General features: G+C 35.1%; 1 protein-coding gene across 1 annotated transcript in view; it reads left to right on the top strand.

Annotated features, from left to right (window-relative positions):
* Window positions 1-877: 877 nt before the first annotated feature.
* The window catches only part of LOC105224569 (uncharacterized), a 239313-nt gene continuing 218727 nt past the window's right edge, over window positions 878-21463 (top strand). Inside the window, exon 1 of the mRNA XM_049453214.1 lies at window positions 878-2783. Within this exon, the coding sequence (XP_049309171.1) occupies window positions 2738-2783 (46 nt within the window). The 5' untranslated portion in view covers window positions 878-2737. The remainder of the gene's footprint in view (window positions 2784-21463) is intronic.

Below are 21463 nucleotides of genomic sequence, written 5' to 3'. Positions count from 1 at the left end.
ACACAAACAAATTTCATTTGCTGCCATTTCGCTTTGCCACATTACTTCGTAGTTTCGCAGTTTCGACAAAATCAAAACAACGCGGCGAACTTTATTGCTCGAATTGATTGACCATTTCCTCCGCATAATTTTTTTTCTAAATATTTATTGTTGTTGTGCGCGCAAGTTTTGCAAACAAATTAGCCGCTTGATCGACAGCTGGGCGCTGGTGCTTACAGCGAGATTCTCCGCGTGTGCGAGTGTGTGTTTGTGTCAATAAACGACTCAAGCGTTAACAAAAACAAAGGCTGACGGCCATTAGTCAGCGCGCGCTTCTAAGAAACACAACAACAGCAACCATATAGAACAATAATAAGCAAACGTGAACGCGACAGACTGTTAGCGCGCACTTGAGCGCGTCAACGAGACGGTAGTTGAGTGCGCGGGGGTGAAGCAAGGCCGCGGCGATAAATTCCGATAAAGGTGTGCGGCTTATTGGATTGTTGTTGCGCTGCAATATGTGAAAAAAATTATTTTTTTATTAACAGCTGAGAGCAAAAGTGCAACCTAGAATTATTAAAAGTGCTTAAATTAACGTTACTGCAACAATTTTATGTATATGTCTCTATCAGCTTGTTCAACTTTGCTCGCGTAAGACGCTAGTGCACAAAAGCAATTCGTTTATAAAAATTGTTATCAAGACTGCCAGTGAGTACTTTCCGCGACTGTGCATGTCGGCGATAAGATAAAACACCGTTAGCACGTATTCATAAGCGAGTAAATCAAGCGTGTAAATTAAGCGCTTGTCAACGAAAGTCAATTACATGCAATTTCGCAGTTTTGTTGTGTTAGTTGGTGCTAAAAAAATTTAAAAAAATTAATAAAAAAAAAATTTAAAAAATTCAAAAAAATCCAAAACCGAGTCATACACTAAAATACAACAAAATTGTGCTAACAGTGCAAATAAAAATAAAAACAACAAAAAAATAAATACATTTTATAACCCAAAAGTCCCCAACAGCCACGAAACTGCCTGCCAGCCAGCCAGCACTTATTTGCTATCTTATCATCAACGCGACTTCGAACAAAAGCAAACTGTCGATAAGGCATTGAGTTATGAGCCAATTGGTAGAGTGAACAACGTTACAGACGAAGTAAAGCGCCTGCAAGTTGTTCGCCAAGACGTCGTAAAATACCAATAATTCCGCAATCAGTCGCAGTTGCCCTTGAAGTGCTGCAGCCGTCCAGCAGTAGTCGTGTGAACTAATTAAAATGGCGCAGAGGCAGCGCTGCAGTTCGTCTTACGCAACGATATTTGCGAAAAATTGCGAAAACATTTAATATAAATTTTTTTATTATTTTTTTGTGATTGCGTATACGCCCTAGTGCACCGACGCATTTGTGAATTGCTAAGAGAAGAGCAAGTGCTTGAAAAAAGTACGTGTTGCTAGCGCGTTTCTAAGGCTCTAAAGCAGAATTGCGCATGCACAAACATACTGACTTACAAATATACATACATACAAACATACATACATATAGACATACATAAATCTATCGCTTACCAATTGTGGGAATTATTGCAAAAGCTTACATTCCATGCTACACACTGCTTGCCCAAGCAACTAAACAAATCTATACACACGAGCTGAAAAGTGGATGGCACATTGTTTGCCCATAAACGTGCTATCAGCTGCATACTGCAACGCGCATACGCGTGTGTGTGTGTATATATGAAAGTGCACTCGCGCACGCAATAACTGCGAACGGTTATAAATGTCGGTGCGATTGTGTGTGACTGTGCGAAAAGAATAAGCAACAAAGTTTGATATAGACAACAGCATAGCTAGCGTGCAAGTGCAGAAGGAGACAAGAAGAGTGGGGAAAGAGAAAATAATTGAAAATCACTTCAAATGGGCTTAAAGTGTTGCGGCGCAAATTCTTCTTAGAAAATGTTGAGCTATCATTGTGGCTAAATAAGGCTTTGAACAACAGCAATAACAGCAACAATAAAAAAGAAGAACAACAACAACAAGAAAAGACAAAACAACAGCTATAAAGCCAGAATGTAATAACAAAAACTATAACAACAACAAAACAATAATAACAACAGAAACAATAACAACAACAAAAACAATAACAACAATAATAACAACAAAAACAATAACAACAACAAAAATAATAACAACAACAAAAATAATAACAACAATAATATAATAAAATACGCAAAACAATAAAAGCAACAACATTAATAAGAACTACAAAAACAACAACAAGAACAATAACAACAAAAACTATCACTAAAAGCAGCAAAAACCTGACCGACAACAAAAACATCAACAATAACAGAAACATCAACAACAACAACATCACTGAAAACAACAAAAACAACACCTATACAACAACGTATCGCCTTAAATCGCAACAATAAAAGAAGCAAATAAATGCAAGCGTTTTAAAAATAACAACAGCAACGCGTAAGTGCAACAGGAAAGCATCGTTAGACGCGCAAAACAATAAAAATAAAAATAACAAAAACAAACAACTCTGCAACAAAGTAGCTGCTACTGTCAATGTATTCCATAAAATATTTCCACACTATCTAACAAATCACAAATCAGTGTATACAAAAACAAAAACAAATATATATAATTGCGCCGCACAGTGTTTCGTGTACAACAACAGCAATAACAACATAATATTCTCAACGCGACAACGTTTTAAGCGGCCAGCGACAAGCAGTTTGAGTCACAACACCAAAATGGATATAGAATCAGACGACTCGGAACGCTGGGAGGACTTTTTTGGTAAGCGCTCACTTACATACACGTACGTATAAGTACTATGTACAGAAACATATACGAATATATGAAGATGCACTCGCTAGCGCATAGCTTCGCTTCCTACTTGCGTTTCTGCAATTCGTTGTTGTTTTTTTTTTTAGCTTTTCTTTGCCATTTTTGCCAAAGGCGTTTGACGCATTTACCATAAATGATAGCGCTCACGCTGCTGTTTTCCAGCAAATGCGGCAAGTGTTGGTGGGGAGAGGTGTACGCATTCTGCATTATAACCATGTGGACAGATTTACTTACTTACTATATGTATGTACATATGCATAGGTATGAAGATATATAGTACATGTATATGGCTTCTGATGTTTAGAAATAATTAGCGTTGGTGAGGTGTGGCTCCCCAGAGAACTCTGGAAAATTCAGCAAAAGCATTAATCAAATAGGATATATGCTCAATTGTGAAGTAGACTGTTGAAAAGAAAAAGTCTGTAATTTACTTACACTGTTAAGGTTTTTAAAAATTTAGGAAAAGTCTGTAACTTAGAATGTTTAAATTAAAAACAAAATTAGGAAAAATCTTTAACTCATTTTGAATTTTTAAGGTTTTTAACGTTTTTTTTTACTATTTATTTATGTAAAAAAATATGATTGTTGAATTTGTCCAAGAAAAAATTTTATATGAAATCTTTTTGTCCAAAACCAAACAAAAAAACAAAACCGGAAATACATTAAATTCAGTTGCGCAGTAGTTATAACACCCTTTACTAACAAAAAATTCCATGCAAGAACTTGATTTTGAGCGTCCAGTTTGTAGGGAAGCTGTAAGCTATGGTGCTTCGATCCCAAATATATCTTTAACGCATATACCGTCCATATAAATACCATATTTTTTGGAGAAATATTGTCAAATACAAAAAAAAACTGATGAAACAGTTTATATGACTATGTCATATAGTTTGCTGTGGAAAATTTTTTCAGTTGTTAAAGTGTTGCCATCGAAAATTATACATGCCAAATTCTGTGACGATTTCTTGTCAAATAAAATAATTTTTCATACAAGAACTTAATTTCGTAAAGATCGTATGGTAGCTATACGCTATAATGCTGCGACATCTTCGGGTTTGGCAAATGAGGACTTTCTTGAGTAAAAAGGATATGTGTAAAATTTCAGAGCGGTATCTCTAAAACTGAGGTACTAGTACGAGGTGTGTTCAAAAAGTATCGCGAATCGTAACTGACAGTTTTCTTCGATTGCAGGAGCGAGGTGCATCATGAGTTCTTGCCACAGGGAAGAACGGTCAATAGGGAATATTACTTGCAAGTTATGCGCAATTTGCCCGAAGCAATCCGCCAGAAACGCCCGGATTTGTGGAAGAACAAAAATTGGCTTTTGCACCGCGATAACGCCCCTGCTCACACACACTGTTGCTTGTGCGCGACTTTTTGGCCAAAAACAACACACTAATGATGCCGAAGCCACCGTATTCCCCAGATCTGGCCCCCTGCGATTTTTTCTTGCTCCCTAAGCTGAAGAGGCCCATGAATGGACGACGTTACGCTTCTCTTGACGAGATAAAGACGGCATCGAAGGAGGAGCTGAAGAAGAGAAAATGATTTTTGAAGTGCTTCGAAGATTGGAAAAACCGTTGGCACAAGTGCGTAATATCCCATGGGGATTGCTATGAATTGGACCAAATATATATTTATGAATAAATAAATAATTTTTTGAAAAAACACAAAATTCGCGATACTTTTTGAACACACCTCGTATATAGACAGACGGAGAGACGGACATGAACAACTGACTTTTTCATACCAACGTTACCTTCCAATTGATAAAAAGTTCATTGCACACTTAAGATACCCTGTTCAGGGTTGAAGTAGTTACATTGGTTTTCTCCGGTAAAGAACAGCCCTTTTTCAATTTTTTTTTTCTCAAAAATAAAAATAAAATATTTTATTCGATTTTATTTTTATTGTTACAAACATACATACAAACAAAGAAATTCTGAAATTTTTGGAAAAAAATATTTTAAACACTGTCATTGCGACGCCATTTCCGGTGACTCCTCGGAAAAAAGATTCACCTGCGTTAGCAGGATAACACTTTACAAAATCATCTAAAAAGAAAAAATACGTGTTTTAATTAAAACTTTAACATAAAACTTGGATGAAGAAAAAAAAAACCGAAAATTGGATTTTTGGCTGACATTTTTACAAAAAAATTAAAATTTCAATGAAAATTTCGCGACATTTTTTTCCAAATAGTTGTAATCGAACAAAAACCTACGTTTAAGATCTTAAGAATTGTATCTGAGTAAAATTTCATGAAGATCGGTTTAGCGGTTCTAGAGAAATCTTGCCAACTGACTTCAAAAACACAGTTTCGAGAAAAACGTGTTTAAAGACGGCGCACTTAGCCTAGCTAACCTCGAGCGCACAAGTTTTCAAAGCTGTATCTCCGAAACTATTACTCGAGTCAACTTGAAAATTTAGGACAAAATTCTAGAGATGTTGTAGACAATAAAAAAATCTATTTTTTGAAATCCTAAAATCCACGTAACCCCTTAAAAAATCCATCTGCGCGCTAAATAGCTAGCGCGTGTCTGAGTTAGTAGGGCCTGATATCTCGTTAAATAACATGCTTTAGATCGAATTCTTTATAGTTGACCTTTTTTAAATATGTCTACATTAAATCAACCGATCATTTGCACTCATCTAAACTTTGTTTTTTTCTATAGACAAATCGTTGTTTATGTTCCCTTCGAAGGAGTGAAAATTGTATGATTGTCTGTTTCGTTTGAAGATGTTTGACATTGTGTTTTCCTGGTGCTGGTAGACAGGTGTGTATCAAACAGAACAGAAACAAGTTTCTGATTTTGAATAAGATTCCAGAGAATGTTGAGTCTCTTTCTGCTGGATGAAAGTCTTATAATGCAATATTGACTAAGAGACATCCATTTTTGGCAGTAACTTTGTGGAGGCGGATGATTTTGATAGTTTCTACTTACGTTCTACGAGGTTGGTTCAGGAAAATAACGGGAAATTTCAAAACTATGAGACTTTGAAGTTTTCAATTGTCAATTTTTTTATTATGTTGATTTACATGGCCTGTAGTACGGTAAAGTATTCAGCTGTATTCATTGCTTACTTTGCCCGTAATATCCGCTAAGTATAGAGATCTTTTGGAGAGCTTGGGGATTTACGCTTTTTAAAAGTTCACTCTTCGTTGCGTGTTCGCCAATTCTTGACTAAAAACAATACTGTAATGAAGCCCCAACCTCTAAATAAACCAGACTTTGGACTTTTTCATATTTTCAAAAATAAAGAGACTGTCTTATACTGTTTTATAAGATAATCGAAATCGAGTTTGTGATGTGTTTCGAAGTTTGAAAGAAGCGCTGGCATATGTTATATTATATTTTGAAGAAAAGTAAATATAATAGGAAAGTGATATTCTAAGAAATTTTGTCAACTATGTATTTGAAACAATGGAGTTGGGCATTGTTTTTGGAAATTTTGACTCATAAAGCAACTTTTCTGAAATATATGTACAGGCAACTTTTAATGATTTAAACATGAAACTCGCTTCAAAGAAGTCCAAACACTTTAAAAACTCCATTGTATCGAACAGCAATTTATTGCTTGCAACATAAAATATTGCACGGCACTGCAAATCACCGACACCATCACGCTGTGTCGTGCTGCGTCTGCTCAAGCCTGAGTCACATGCAACGTATTGGCGCATGGCGCATGCGCAACGCGCTACATGGCAACGAGTAGAAGGAATGCTGCGCTTAGCAAACGGCAAATTTATGCCGAAATCCGCTTTTGGCTCGCTTAATAAGGTTCTTTACATTTTTGCAGCGATGCTTTTGTTTTGGAAGATACGCTTTACTTACTTTACTTGCTTTTGTTGCTGTTGTTTGTTCTTTTTTTGTGTGTGTTCTTATTATAGCATTGCGGGAACGAAGTTCTGTGCGCACACACACGCATACAAACACGCGGTTGGGCCTCCCTGCGCCGGGAGGCCGGTTGTGGCCAATATTTTGTTGTTTTTATTGTTGTTGCTTGCTTGTTGTCTTAAGGTTATTGTCATCAGCGATTGTTGCGCCATTGCTGGTTGTTTGCATTATTACAGCCAGGCATTGTTGTTGTTGTTGTTACTGTATTGTTTGTGCGGGTGAGTATTCTGCTTTGATTTTAGTTTCGCATGCTTTTGCGGTCATTTCCCTTTACGGCACATATACATATGTACATATGCATGTGTGTGTATTTGCTTATGCTGTCGCCATGCCATGTGCGCGACCCGCCTCGCCCTCTCGCCTCCTCGCCCTATCACGCCACGCTACGCTACACGCCACGCTGAGCCTCACTGGCATTTCCATTTCAGCCTGACTTCGCCGGGTTTGAAGCTGTGTTGCAACTAACTGTTAATTCGTTGTATGCTTTGCGGCTTTTAAGCCTTTTTTCCATTTAATTCATTTCTTAATGGATTTAGCCAAAGGCTTGTCTGCTTACTTGCACAGCGCACACATGCATACATAACATATATGTGTGTGTATATGCTAACGAATATTGACAGCGCTTGGAAGCGCAATGAAGCTGAACCTTTTATCTTGTTTTTAGTTTTTGTTGTTTTTTTACTTTTCGTATTGATCATTCTTGCTTTAATTCAACGGATTCTTCCTGTAATGAGATTTACAGCGATTAATTTGCTCAGAAGCATGGGTTTCTTATGTGCTCCGCCGATTGAGTCATTTTGGCCGCGTGTAAATGTCGATCACTTCATTGGCAAATAAAAGGCCTGCCGATCATTTGCATTGGCATTAATGTTATTGATTACGAAACAATAAATTTTGGTATATACATATAATTATATGCATACAGACATACATTTTTAAATACAGACATATATACTTGCTTTTTAGCTACTTGGATTTAAAGCTTTTATTTCATTAATTATTCTTCTTGCAATTTAATTTCTTTGGTTTCAGTTTCCATTTACAGCAGCATCGTAAATATGTATGCTATATACTTATATTTATGTCCATATGTGTACATACTTTATATAGTATTGTATGTGGCAAACTAAATATCAATGGACTCATTAGTTCCAGAACACAGCATAGCTTGAATCATTGGCCTTTGCGGGTAGTAGTTTTTAGAAAAATATTTAAAAATAATTTTGTACTCACACATGCACTGAAATATACATATCTACACATACACGTACATATTGTGCTGTCGGAATTTGCTCTGATTTTCGCTTCCTTTCAAGTGCTTTCAAGCGGCTTTGGTCAGAACTGACGCATATTAATGCGTTTACGTGCCTCAATGCTGCTTTTAGTGCTCATTCCAAAAGAATTAACTAAAAATATGCATTTTCCTCTTCGGCGGATAATTGTATTTTGGGTTTTATTAGATTTATTTTTTCAATATTTTTTTCTTTTTTTTAACGTTTTTTTTTAATTCTTATATTTTTTGTTTATTTTTATTTTAATTTATTTTTAAATTTTTTTTGGTAATTTTTTTATTTAGTATTTATATATTTTCAAATTGCAGAAATTTTTTTTTATAGTTTTGTGATTTTTTTCTGTGAATCAGAATATTTCGGCGGATAATTGTTTTTTTTCTGTTTTTATTAGATTTATTTTTTCTTATTTTAACGTTTTTTTTTTTGTTTATTTTTTAAATTTGTTTGCATTTTATTCATTATTTTTATAATGGATTTTGTTTTAATTTTTATTATTATTTTTCTTTTAATTTATATTACTTTTTCAATAAATATGGTGATTTATTACATTTTTTTATCAATTTTTTTTTACAAAATTTTTGTTTTACTAGACATTGTTTTGTGTTTTTTTGTGTTTTTAGATCATAGATATCAAATTCATTAAAACATGTAAACAGTTCGGTAACTGTACCACAAAAAAGAAACAATTTTGTTTTCCCTCAATTAAAGGATCATTGAACCTGAAAAAGGAAACCTTCATCTTCGCATTATTGTTGTTTATCTGAAAGCGTACAAATATGTATGTCATATCAAACAAATGAAAATTAAATGGCATTAATGGAATTTCATGAACTATTTACAAAAGATATCGAATTTCATATTTTTGTAAACAAAATAAATATCTAAAAATTGTAAGTCTTATTAAAAAAGCAAACAAAATGACCCATGGACTTGGAAGCGGACATTGACAAGCGCTGATAACACAAAGGAAAGTGGAAACGAAGAAAACTGTGATACTGTGTAATATTTACTAAGTACTATATAGATAAGTACACTTACATACACACCTACAAAAATATATTCATACATACATAAATTTGTACATATACTATAAGTGTATATGCAGCGCTTTCAATTTTAAAATCATAGATTCTTTTTCGTTCTTTTTTTCTTTAAGTAAAGCAAAAAAAATGCTCAACATTTCACTTGTGCTATAGAGCAGAAATGGAGCGTGAAATTGATATCAAGCTGTATGTATGTATATATGCAATGCACTTGTGCGTAATTGTAGTTTTTTATGTGTGTGTTGGTGTACTGGCATTATCAATGGCCGTTAAATGGACACAAATGAAGCGAGCGATAAAACAAGCTAGAGAAAATGAGAAAAAAGTAAGACAAGAATATGCTGGTAGAATAAAAACTAGAGAGAACAGTTGATAAAAAAGCCAACAAAATACACAAATAATGAAAGGCAGTAAGTCAAGCACTTGTGGCAGTTAGATAGAACTTGCAGCACAAGTCCAAATATTGGAAGTAAAAAAAGTGTTTGAGCTGTCAATACAAAATTGTTTGATATATGTATATAGATGTATACATATGTACATAATATATAAATCTACGAAGTCAAGTGTGTGTAGATGTGACATAAATCGACAGTGATCCAATCATAATGTCGCAGCAACTGTCAGCAGCTTTGAGAAATGTTCTTTTGACTGGGCATATGTATGTGTGTGTGTTAGTACATGAACCCGAAGGTGTCTGTGAGTGCCACACTGCAGTCAAAAATCAATTAAGTAAGTCAAACAACAAATGTCAATGCATTTAATGAATATGGCTTCAGTTTTTTACATTTGTGGTGACTTGATTTAACACCAAAAAAGATAAAGCATGAATAGTCAGAAATATGTACTTACATATATACAGGGTTTTCTTATAACGTTTGATATGAGTTTTTTCTAAAAAAAACACACACACTAATTGTTAAGGAAATGTTTTTTTTATTTAGTTAAAGTGCAATTGACGCAATTAAGTTCTGAATATAACATCATTCACTGGCCTCGACGACATCTTTTGCTGGAACCAATTCGATGAACCCATTTTTCGAGTGCTTTTACCCCAAAAACCAGTCGTATGTCACGATTAGCACGTTCAGTATAGACTTCTAAAGCTTGAAGAGAGTCTGGTTTATTGCAAAAGACCAATGGCTTCAATTGATTGTTGCCTTTTTAGAATTTTTAAACAATCAAAATTTTAAGAATTTTGTTTTTTTTTTTTGTAATTTTGAAATTTTTGAAAAATTTTAATTTTTAAAACTTTTTTTCTTAAATTTTACGAATTTTGATATTTTTGTAATTCTGAAATTTTGAAAAAAATTTAAATTATTTTAAATTTTGGAATTTTTTAAAATTATTTTTTTAAAACTATAAAAATTTTACGAATTTTTTGTAATTTTGAACTAGCAAAATTTTACGAATTTTAAAATTTTTGTAATATTTAATTATTTCTAAGTTTGTAATATAATTTTGAATTTTTTTAAAACTATTTTTCCTAAACTATGAAAATTTTACGAATTTTGAAATTTTTGTAATTCTGAAATTTTGAAAAAATTTAATTATTTTAAATTTTGGAATTATTTAAAATTGTTTTTTTTTTTTAATTTTACGAAACCATCAAAATTTTACGAATTTTGATATTTTTGTAATTCTGAAATTTTGAAAAAAATTTAATTATTTTTTTGAAATTTTTAATTATTTTAAATTTTGAAATTAAAACAAAATGTTTAAAACTGTTTTTTCTCAACTATTAAAATTTTACGAATTTTTTTTTTTGTGTAAATATAAAAAAATGATTTTTAAGAGTTTTAATTGTATACATATAACTCCTTCACATTTTTTTATGTATATGTCCATATATCCTCAATTTTTTATGAAAAATTCAAAATCCAATTCCATTTGAGTTTTTTGTTTTTATCTTGTGTTTGGCAACTTAAAATAATTATTGCGGAAGTAATCTGAATCATCCCAATAAAATTTTAACTCCTCTCTACTTTTTGGTTTTTCTCTTGATGGTTTTCACTTCGTTCTACTTACAAGTAGATATTTACTTAAATACCATAGCCAAACGAATAATACACGAGCGATATTTAGTATTTGTGTTTATGTATGTGTGTATGTGTGTAGCTCGTGCGCGTCTTGTTTGACACCGCATCATATTTCCGCTGTCAACAAGCCGTTGTTAGAGCTCCACCACCATACTGTGTGTCCACTTGTAGTTATTTGCTTGTTCGGCTGTTTACTCATAGGTCCAAGGGTCAACGTCACACATACAATTTTTGTAAACAAAAAAAAGTAAACTCAATAAACAAGCAGAAAACGCTCGTTCATAGCGCTCAATAACGCTGCAAATGCTTTTTAAGTTTATTTGTACATTATATATATTTATTCTATGTATGTAAATGTATTTTTATTTGTATATATGCATGTGTGTTCTACTTGCCTCCGCCAATGACCTCAACTTGTGTCACAATGCTGATTGTTCAACTTACACACACACACACACTGACCTCATACAAGTATAATTGTTTGCTTGGCTGCCGCCCGCGGCTTGTGGCAAGTTGCATGCATGCATTTTACCTCAAGTGTCTGCAGCATCTGTTTTCCCCACTTGATGTTAATCTTTTAATAGTACAACATTCTATTGAGCCACCACAGCGACCACTTCACCTTCTTTCTTTAGAAAATCTTTCGCCTTTCTTCATTCAATTCAAAAGTGATTTTCCTTTACCTTTTTCACTTTTTTCTCTAGATAAAATGTACATAAATGCCACACTAAATGAACGGCACGGGTGTGTGCGTGTAAGTGGCGCAACGAATTGCAATTTAGTTAAGTTAGTCACTTACTTAAAGCGGACAAAACGCTGGCAACGCTGCTGATAAGCGCTGGCGACAGTTTTATTTCTTGTATTTAGTGCTATTTGCTCTTATCTAAAAGATACAAATTGCTTGTAGAGTTGTGAATATATCTCGGTATTGGTATGTATGTATGTACATGTGTGTGAATGTAGTATGTGTGAATGTGCGTATTTATGTATCCAAGCATGTCGATTTATATGCGTACGTATATGTACATATGTGTGTGTTTACTTTGCTATAAATTCATTACTGTTGGGTGACTAACATGACGCATGTGCTTGTTGTTGTTAGTAATATGGCTCTCCATTCATTTGTGTTCTTGTTGTTGCTTTAATGCACTCAACTCTGCACTTTTAATTGAATTAAATTTTATGAGTAGTCTTTATGAAAGTTTTCTTTGTGTAGAATTCTTTCGACTGCACAACTCTTGCTGACCTCTCGCAACGCTTCTGTTCGGAGCGAGAGCCGATATAATGAGTGAGCGTTGATGTATTGAAATTTTGAGTTGAACTCTTGTTAATTATGGATATATGTATATATTTTTAAAATAATATTCATACAAAAACTTGCTGTTTGAAATCTACCTTTCGTATTCGAGCAATTTTTTTGGAAATTGGCCTTTTTACTATTCATTTGTTTTACATTTGTTTATTCACGCTTTTAAAATTTTAAGTTTAGACTAAAAAAAGTCTAAATATATAAGTTTAATTTTCAAAAATTTTTTAGAGTTTTTTTAATTTCCAATTTTACGAATTTTGATTTTTCGAATGTCGACATTTCTTTTCAAATTAAATAAATCACATATATTTGAATTTTTTTTTTAATTTTTAAAAAATTTACAAGTTGGAATTTTCGAAAATTTTTAAAAATGTTAAATTTTTAAACTTTTTCAAAATTTCAAATAAATTTAAATATAATAATTAAATTTTTTAAACATTTAAAATTTTTTAAACTATATTAATTTTTAAAATTTTGACGTTTTTTTTTAATTTTTTTTATATTAAAATTATTTTAGATTTTTAAATTTTTTTCTCAACTTTTTAAGTCTTGCAAATTAGAAATGTTTAGATTTATTCTTTGTTTTTAACTTCGATTATACACATATAATGTATGTATTTTAAATTATGGAATTTTTTATATTATTTTAATTTTTAATTTTTTTTTTAATATTGGAGGAATTTCAAATTTTTAGATTTTTTTTTTCAAATTTTAAAATTTTTTTAGATTTTGAAATTTTTTTAGCTTAAGGTTTTTTGAAAATTTAAATTTTTTTTAATTTTAAAATTATATTAGATTTTGAAATTATTTATAATTGTTAATTTTTTTATTTTCGTTTCCTTTTTTGAAATTTTTTAAAAATTTCAAAATGTTTTAATTTTGGATATTTTTCGAATTTAATCATTTTTTAAATTGAATTTTTTTTAATTTTTAAATTTTGATTTATACATTTAATTTTGTAATTATTTAATTATATATTTTACATATTTTTAAATTTTAAAATTATTTTTGATTTTGAAATCTTTTAAGTTAATTTTTTTGTTTCCATTTTATTTTTTGAAGATTTTTAAAAATTGTAAATAGTTTTAAATTTGAACTATTTTAAACTTGTGTATTTTTTTTTAATTTTGAAATTTATTCAAATTTTAAAATTTATTCAAATCAAAATTTTTAAGTTTTAATTTTCAATTTTCAAATTTCTATTTTTATTTGATTTTTAAATTTTTTTATTTTTGAAAATTTTTAGTTTTTTAATTTTTCAAATAAAAATTTTACATTTTTTTATTTTTAAATTTCTTTTTTTTTAATTTTTAAGATTTTTGAAATTTTTGAAAATAATTTTTTTTATTTTGTTTTTAATCTTCAAAAGTTTTATAATTTATTTTGGTTATTTGCTTAATTTGTTGATAAAGTTTAATTTTTTGAATAAAACTCCTAACACTATGCTTTTTCTTAGAGAACATACTTCTACAACAATACCAAATCCTGAATGGATACATATTCGAAGAAAAAAATAGTAAAAAGAGAGAGTCCATTCTTCGATTTTCATTCCGAGAACTAAATAAACTTTCCGAATTCTTATATGCCGACAACCATACTTAGATCAACTACATTTAATAGCCGAAAATTCTTTATTCTTTATTATATAATCCTTGAAACCAATGTTCTAACCTAAAAGTGATACACAGAAAAAAATCTATGTAGTTGAGTTCGCAAAAAAAATCTTTCGGCTTTGGCAGAGAAATATTATGGCTATACTTAGTATTATCTCTTGAACTAAGGAGCGAACAAGCTAAGGCGCCGAATTTTGGATGAAGGAGAAAAACTCTAGCAACTTTTATCGGAGCATGCTATCTTGCATGGAATAAGAAACTATCGGATTCTAAATGTAAAATCCGCTACTTTATTCTAATATTTATTAATATTGTCTTTGTGATTATGATTCTGCTTTTGTGTTTCAATTCTACAACTCTCGCTGACTTCCAATTGTATATGAAGCTCCAAACTTTCTACGCTTGTTCTAAGTTATCCATCAATGTTATAATATTTCTAAAATCGTTTAAACAAGGTGTAGTCTTATGTCATAAATTCATTTTTCAATCCTCTAACCTCAGCCTAATGCTACTGGCCATATTTCATCCAGTCTGACTTTGCTTTATTCTTTTTTAATAGGCTCAGTCCAAATCAAAATAAATTCTCAAACTATCAGGAAATTAACAACAACAATGTAATAACTGATTTATTGGTAATCAGATTAGTACGAATACTATATTAAAAGACAGGAGAACAAGAGAATGAAAATTAAAATAAATGCAAAGTCGCCAACACCTTTGTGCCGCACAACAATTACTCACACCAAACAGAAGAGTGAAAGAAGAAACTTAGCGAAGAAGTGAAGAAAGAAAAACATGTCAACTCATCGTAAATCACAGGCGAACAAAAGAAGTGCGAGATAAAACAACTAATGAAAAATCATAAACAATAAATTTTATTGGTCACTTTTATTTTTTCTTTGTTTTCTTTTTTTCAAATTGAGAAATCGGAAATGAAATGAAAGTTCTGATAAGTCTGTGGAGAAAAAGTTGAAGTTAAAAAAAAAAAATAAAAAATAAAATAAAAAAAATCAGAAAATATAAATAAAAATTTTAAAATACAGCGCGTCAAGTCTTGGTGCGTACACATGTTTGTATGTTTAACGGATTGCAACATGCTGCAGCAACATGCATACAAACATACACGCCAGCCCCCAACGCTACAGCAAAAGCTGTGAACGCACAAAAAACTTTCACTAGAAATTGAAACCTTAGCTGCGCTCGCGCGGACGGACGGACAAGCAGTCACATGGACGTTCAGATGAGCGGCCGCGTATGAACGGCTGGACCGACGTCAGCACGCAATTGCGCTGATAAAGGCACAGCAACAACAAAGACGGCAGCATGTAATAAGAAAATCGTAAACGCTGCGCGCGGCAAGCGCGAGCACGAAAGTCAACAAGCTGCAGCGGAATGCGGCCGCGGTGTTTACAAGGCGGATGCGCGCAGCGGCGGCGAGCAGTTGACAACGGGCACGCCGCATACGGTCGCCGCATGCTTGGGTGAGCGGCGTTGAGGAACATCAGTGGAAACAACAGAGTCAGCCAGTTGAGGAGCCTGACACCGTTAGCTACCGTGAGTCATGCATGTGTACACGCAGATTACAACAACTTTACATGTAAAGTTGTGTTTCTTCTTCTTCTTTATTTTTTTCGTGTTTTAATACCGTTGTGGCATTTTGCTTTCAGAAAATTAATAATAATAATAATGAAAAGGAAAACGGCATTACCATGAACGAAACTAAAAGTTACATGTAATATTAGCTTTGTAATTTGTTGTAAGCGGCAACGTGTGTATGCGTGCATGCGCAAGCGCAAAGTCACCAATTAACCGGATGTGACGTGTTGCCTGCTAGAAAGAAAGTGAAAATTCTTCGAGAAAAATTTTTATTAAAATTGGTATTTTCCGAATATGCGATAATTTTGTTTGAAGTATGCCAGAGTTTATTTTTAGCAATAGAAATGTATTTGACTTTCCTTCTTCTTCTTCTTCTTTACTGGCGTAGAAACCGCTTACGCTGTTATAGCCGAGCATGAAATAGCACGTCAGATATCTTTTCTTATCACTGTTTGGCTCCAACTGAAGACTCCAAGGAAAGCCAGGTCCTTCTACTCCTAGTGTTTCCAACTGAGTAGAGGTCTTCCTCTTCCTTTGCTTCCCGCGGCTGATATTGCGTCGAATACTTTCAGAGCTGGAGTGTTTTCGTCCATACGCACGACTTGATCTAGCCAGCGCAGCTGCTGTCTCTTAATTCACTGAACTATGTTAATGTTCTCGTATATCTTATGCAGCTCATCGTTCCATCGAATGCGGTATTCGCCATGGCCAATGCGTAAAGGACCATAAATCTTTCGCAGAACCTCGAACACTCGTAACGTCGACCCATCAGATATTGTCATCGTCCATGCCTTTGATCTTCCTGATCTTTGTTTCGGAACTAATGTAGAAGTAGATGTATCTATAGTCAGGGAATGACAGTGTGCTTAGCATCATCCAGTTTTCTACCAATATATATCTCTACTTGAAGCACTGCCATTGGCGCCTCTTAATCATGTGGCCTATAACAGGATGCAAGGATTGGGGACTCATCCTTGGGGCTCTTCACTTCCACAACCGTCAGATCATCTGTGGTAAGACGGAAATCAATATGAGAAAATAGACTTTTATTTACCAATATCGCTGATCTTACCTTTTTAATTACGCTCGGGATGCATGTCATGTAGCTTTGTGACTTCAGCCCAGCGGCTACGTTACGCGATGCAATCCATGATGATGGACAAGTGAAGTAGCCTTGATCTCTTCTATGCCGTGATACCTTTCTACTTCACCCATCTCCAGCGTGTTTTTATTGCCGTCCGTGGGTGGGATGACGCTTCTTGAGGCGAATGAACACGCTTCCCATATCATCTGCCGCCTCATTGATCAGGAGAATGTAGCTTTGGCCTCCATCATCGTTCATCGATTTCGCAATATTGGGCGGTTTGTCGCCCTCGTGCTTGACACTTCCTCTTTTAGAGGGCGTTTTTGGTTCGTCTTCCATCGAACGCTGCCTCTTTCCAGCGATATTGCACCTCAATGAGATTAAGATAAGCGGGCTCCGAGGCATTATACCTATTTCGAGTGCAAAGTGCGGCCGGTCGTTACGCATCTCCTCTCTAGCCCAAGTCGTTTCTTTTCTTCTTCCTTCCGCCTGGACTTGCCTTCGAGGCGGCTGCATGTTCCAACCGTCGCCTTGTACCTCGCTTTTGCCTTCAACTAACGCAGTCCAACATAAGGTGATGAATGGGAAAATACGCCAGCCTTCGCGAGAAGCCCCTGCCTGCAATGTAATGACTCTGACAAGAGCCAGCTTAAGATCATGACATTGTAGACATTGCCCAGTCGACACCCGCGCGGAGAATACAGCTAAGAGGAATATTTGCTCTATAGGAAACTTTTGTAAATCTGGCCAAAAATCTCTAAAAATATGTCATATTGGACCATTAAAGTACATATATAGCTGCCTTACAAGCTTGCAGATGAAAATCGAGTTAAAGATTTTTTATGCCCTTCTTGCTTTGAGAAATGTACCCTTGAATGGTATTATAGCCAAAGTTAAAATTGTTTTTTTCTTTTACTTCCTATATCCATATTTTCGGAGGATGGAGCCATGTGTAGAAGTTTACGGAAGCGAGGAAAGTTCTCTGACCGCCATTTACCTGGAAGTGGCCAGAAACTATTATTTTACATATGGCTCAAACAGCTCACGACTTCCAGTCTTAAACCAAATATCCTCTAGGTAGCCAAAACACAGCCGTTTGAAGGCAAGCTAAACTGAGAAGGTGGATCATCCCTTCCCAGGGTTGTTAGCTGGGGTTGGGCCCCCCACCCCACTTAGAAAAACACCCCGAATGAAAAAGACACAGCAGCTTCGGATGAGAGCGGTGTCTACGCCGATACAGAAAAAGATATTTCGAAAATTGTGGACTGATAATAATCTATTTTACACCTACATATTTGCTTATCTCTCCCTCATGCGCTAATTAGTTGGCTTAGACTGAAAACTATAAAAATCCACAACTTCTAAGAGAGATTTTCGCATTCGCTTCACACTTGCCGTGATTGTGGCGAAACAACTCGTCCAACCCATTTGCTAATAATATATTTTTTTATGAGCGCATTGCTGTCAGCTGTCAGGCGGCGTCGCTTATATGCGCATAAATGCATATCACTGTTTATACTGTTTGCCTTTACGGCATTCAAATGTCAAAATTTACCATACACTAAACAATTTGTGCCTATTTTAAGTACACTTTTGCTACGCAACTTAAGATGCTATTAAAGCGGAAATAATGACGTCTGCGAATGCAATGAGTTATAAAAAGAACACACACACACACGCATACATACACAGGGAGTTAGGCTTAGATGGCAGATGAATGAGTATAGCAGGAGGACAAGCGCAGAAACGCCCATGCAAAGGCGCTTTGATGAGCACTTCAAAGTGCAAATTAATGCAGATCCAAGTGCAAACACACACACACGCATACAAGGGCAGACACGAGTAGACATGTGAGTGTGCATTTCGTCTGCTGAGCAGTATTATTCTAGCAGCACTTTTTTGCGCCGCTGCAAAGCACTCGATTCTATTTCTACTTCGCGAAGTGCCACACTACGCGCCAGCGGAAGGCATAAATCGCGCCAAAAAAAAAGAAAAGAAAAAAAATGGACCAAAAAGTGCTGGATTTTGTGTGTGGGTACAAGGCGCAAACTCCACCGAGAGACTCGAGAAAAATTACCACCGTCACTGCGCGTAGCATGCATTTATGAAATTTCGCTGCGCTCATTCATACTTCCCGAAGTACTTAGCTGGCGCACTTTATCTCGAAATTTATTTAGTTCAATCTTGTTGTTTTGTTTGAGTTCTGCTTCGGTGTGGCTCTACAAATCTGCAACTAAAACTGAAATTCATTCATTCACGCATTCATGCATTCATTCATGCGCGCCGCACACAGCCATTGCCGACGCAGTTTTTTCGAACTTATGCTGCGCGAAGGCAAGCGCTAAGCGGTAAGCGCGCGCTTTTGGCACTGCATCGAAAGTCAACAGCACGACCTTCTGCAGCCACCCACGCGATTGTGCGCACTCGCCTAACGCAACGCGAGTAGAGCTTGTCTCGGTTTTTGTGTCGTTGCCAGCGCAGGCGCATTGTCACTGTGCGCCGCTTGCATTTTCAGCAGAGCGCACGCACAGCCCAGCCAAATACAGATTAGTTGCATAAAATGCTGCTGCATGTGTTTGTGTGCTTGTCTACTGGCGCATGCGTGCATAGATAGAATGCTATTTCCTCGACTTTGAGTGGCAAGTTGCTGCGGCAAGCAATCAACATGCAACTTTTAACAGCCTACACTCGCCACTAGGTAAGTAGGTTGCAACATGAATGACGAAAAGTGCGAAACATGCGATATACATATATGTGTGTATATAATATATACGTACTAACAATGTATGCTAGATGATAATACACAAATGTTGGATGTATGGCATATTAAGCGCACGCTTCCACTTAACCCCATAGCGGGCGCGGGAAGTGGCGTTTGCTTTTTTGTACTAAAACGACCGAAGTCAATCAGCTTTCCCAAAGAAATATATATAAAATATATATACATAGATATACATATAAATATATTGTATATGTTGCAACAAAAAAACGTTTGGAAATCAGCCACTCATTCCACACCGGTTGCATAGTCCCACAGCCGATATGCAATTAGACAAATTAACTACATTTATTATGGGAATGCTGGCGGCGCGCGCATTAAGTTTCCATTTGCCATTGCGCTTCGTCGTGTTTCGGTGATTTTCATTACAAATTACTTAAGTTGCAGTAACTTCGAGCGTGGTAAATGGTTATGGGTTGCATATGGGCACCTTTAATTGGTTGCACTAATTAAGCATGCCTACGCTTTATGACCGCCGTAATTAGCGAACTGTAGCTTAATTTCATGTACATATTTCTATGTATTAAGTGAAATAACATAACTTCGTGCGAAATGTCTAATTTTCGAGCACTTCTTGCGCGCGCTTGGGGCCGCAATAACTCACCGAATATTCGCTTCCAAGGCGTAAGTCGTATTGAACTTATCTGTGAAGGCAAACTGCTTGACAAAAGCTCACAAAAAATAGTTTACCGCTTTAAATCACACGATCTTGGAGCCCGCGCCACAGGTCCAGGACGCGAGCTCACCAAAAGTTTCCTTGAATAAACTGAGTTTTTCATTGTTTGTATGGCATGTAGCGCCGTCTTTATGAAATCGGAGGTCGTCCACATCAACATGCTGCAATGCAGGCACGAAAAAGTCATTTGTCATGATTCTATAGTGTTCCGCATTAAATGTAACATTATGTTTGGCTTTATTTTTGAATAATAATGGACCAATGGTGTCCTCTGTCCATAGAGGTCAACAAACAGTAACTTTTTGGGAAGGTAATCAAAAACAATGACTTATCATCACTCCAAATATGGCAATTTTCTTTATTAAAGTCCCATTCAATCAAAAGTAGGCGGAAAATGACTTTCTTTTAAAAATAGGGATCGGTGGCCATCGTTTTGAACCTATTAATCTGAAAGCAGAGGAAGTTTCACCTACGGGTACTGCGCCGAATACTATCAGATCTGGAGTGTTTTCATCCACTCAGACGACATGAGATCATATCAATATCATGATTATTTTCTCCAGCAGCAGATTGAAGAGGAGGATGGGGTCATGTGTAGAAGTTCACGCAAGTGAGGAAAGTTCTCTGATCGCCATTCACTTGGGGATTCTTTTACATATGGCTCAAGCAGCTCACGACTTCCGGTCCTAGACCAAGTATGACCTGGGTAGCTAAAGAACATCCGTTTGAAGGCGAGCTAAAGTGAGAAGGCGAAACATTCCCTTCACAGGGTTGTGCGCTGGGTTTGGGAACTGCCACGTAAAAAAAAAAACCAATAAAAACTAATAACCAGCCTCGGATGAGAGACCCCCGTTTTGATGATATCAATATCATCGGCATACGCCAGCAGCTGTACACTCTTATAAAAGATTGTACCTGCAGCTCGAACTATTTTCTCCAGCAGCAGATTGAAGAAGTCGCACGATAGAGAGTCGCCTTGTCTGAAACCTTGTTTGGAATCGAACGGCTCAGAGTGGTCCTTCCCGATACTGACGGAGCTTTTCGTATTGCTCAACGTCAGTTTACACAGCCGCACAGCCGTGTTAGTTTTGCGGGGATATCAAATTCAGAAATAGTGGCATAAAGCCAACTTCTTTTCGTGCTGTAAAAAGCAGCCGTGTCGATCCTCTTTTCACGAGTCTTTTTCAAGATTTGGCGCATGGTGAATTTCGGGTCAGTTGTTGATTACTCAGGTTTAAAGCACAAGGATCAAAATCCGCACCATACAGTGATTCGTGCTGGGTGCATTGGCTTCTCGTAGAA

The sequence above is a fragment of the Bactrocera dorsalis genome, chromosome 3, assembly GCF_023373825.1.
Source record: "Bactrocera dorsalis isolate Fly_Bdor chromosome 3, ASM2337382v1, whole genome shotgun sequence".
Lineage (NCBI taxonomy): Eukaryota > Metazoa > Arthropoda > Insecta > Diptera > Tephritidae > Bactrocera > Bactrocera dorsalis.
This window is presented reverse-complemented; position numbering and strand designations above follow the sequence as displayed.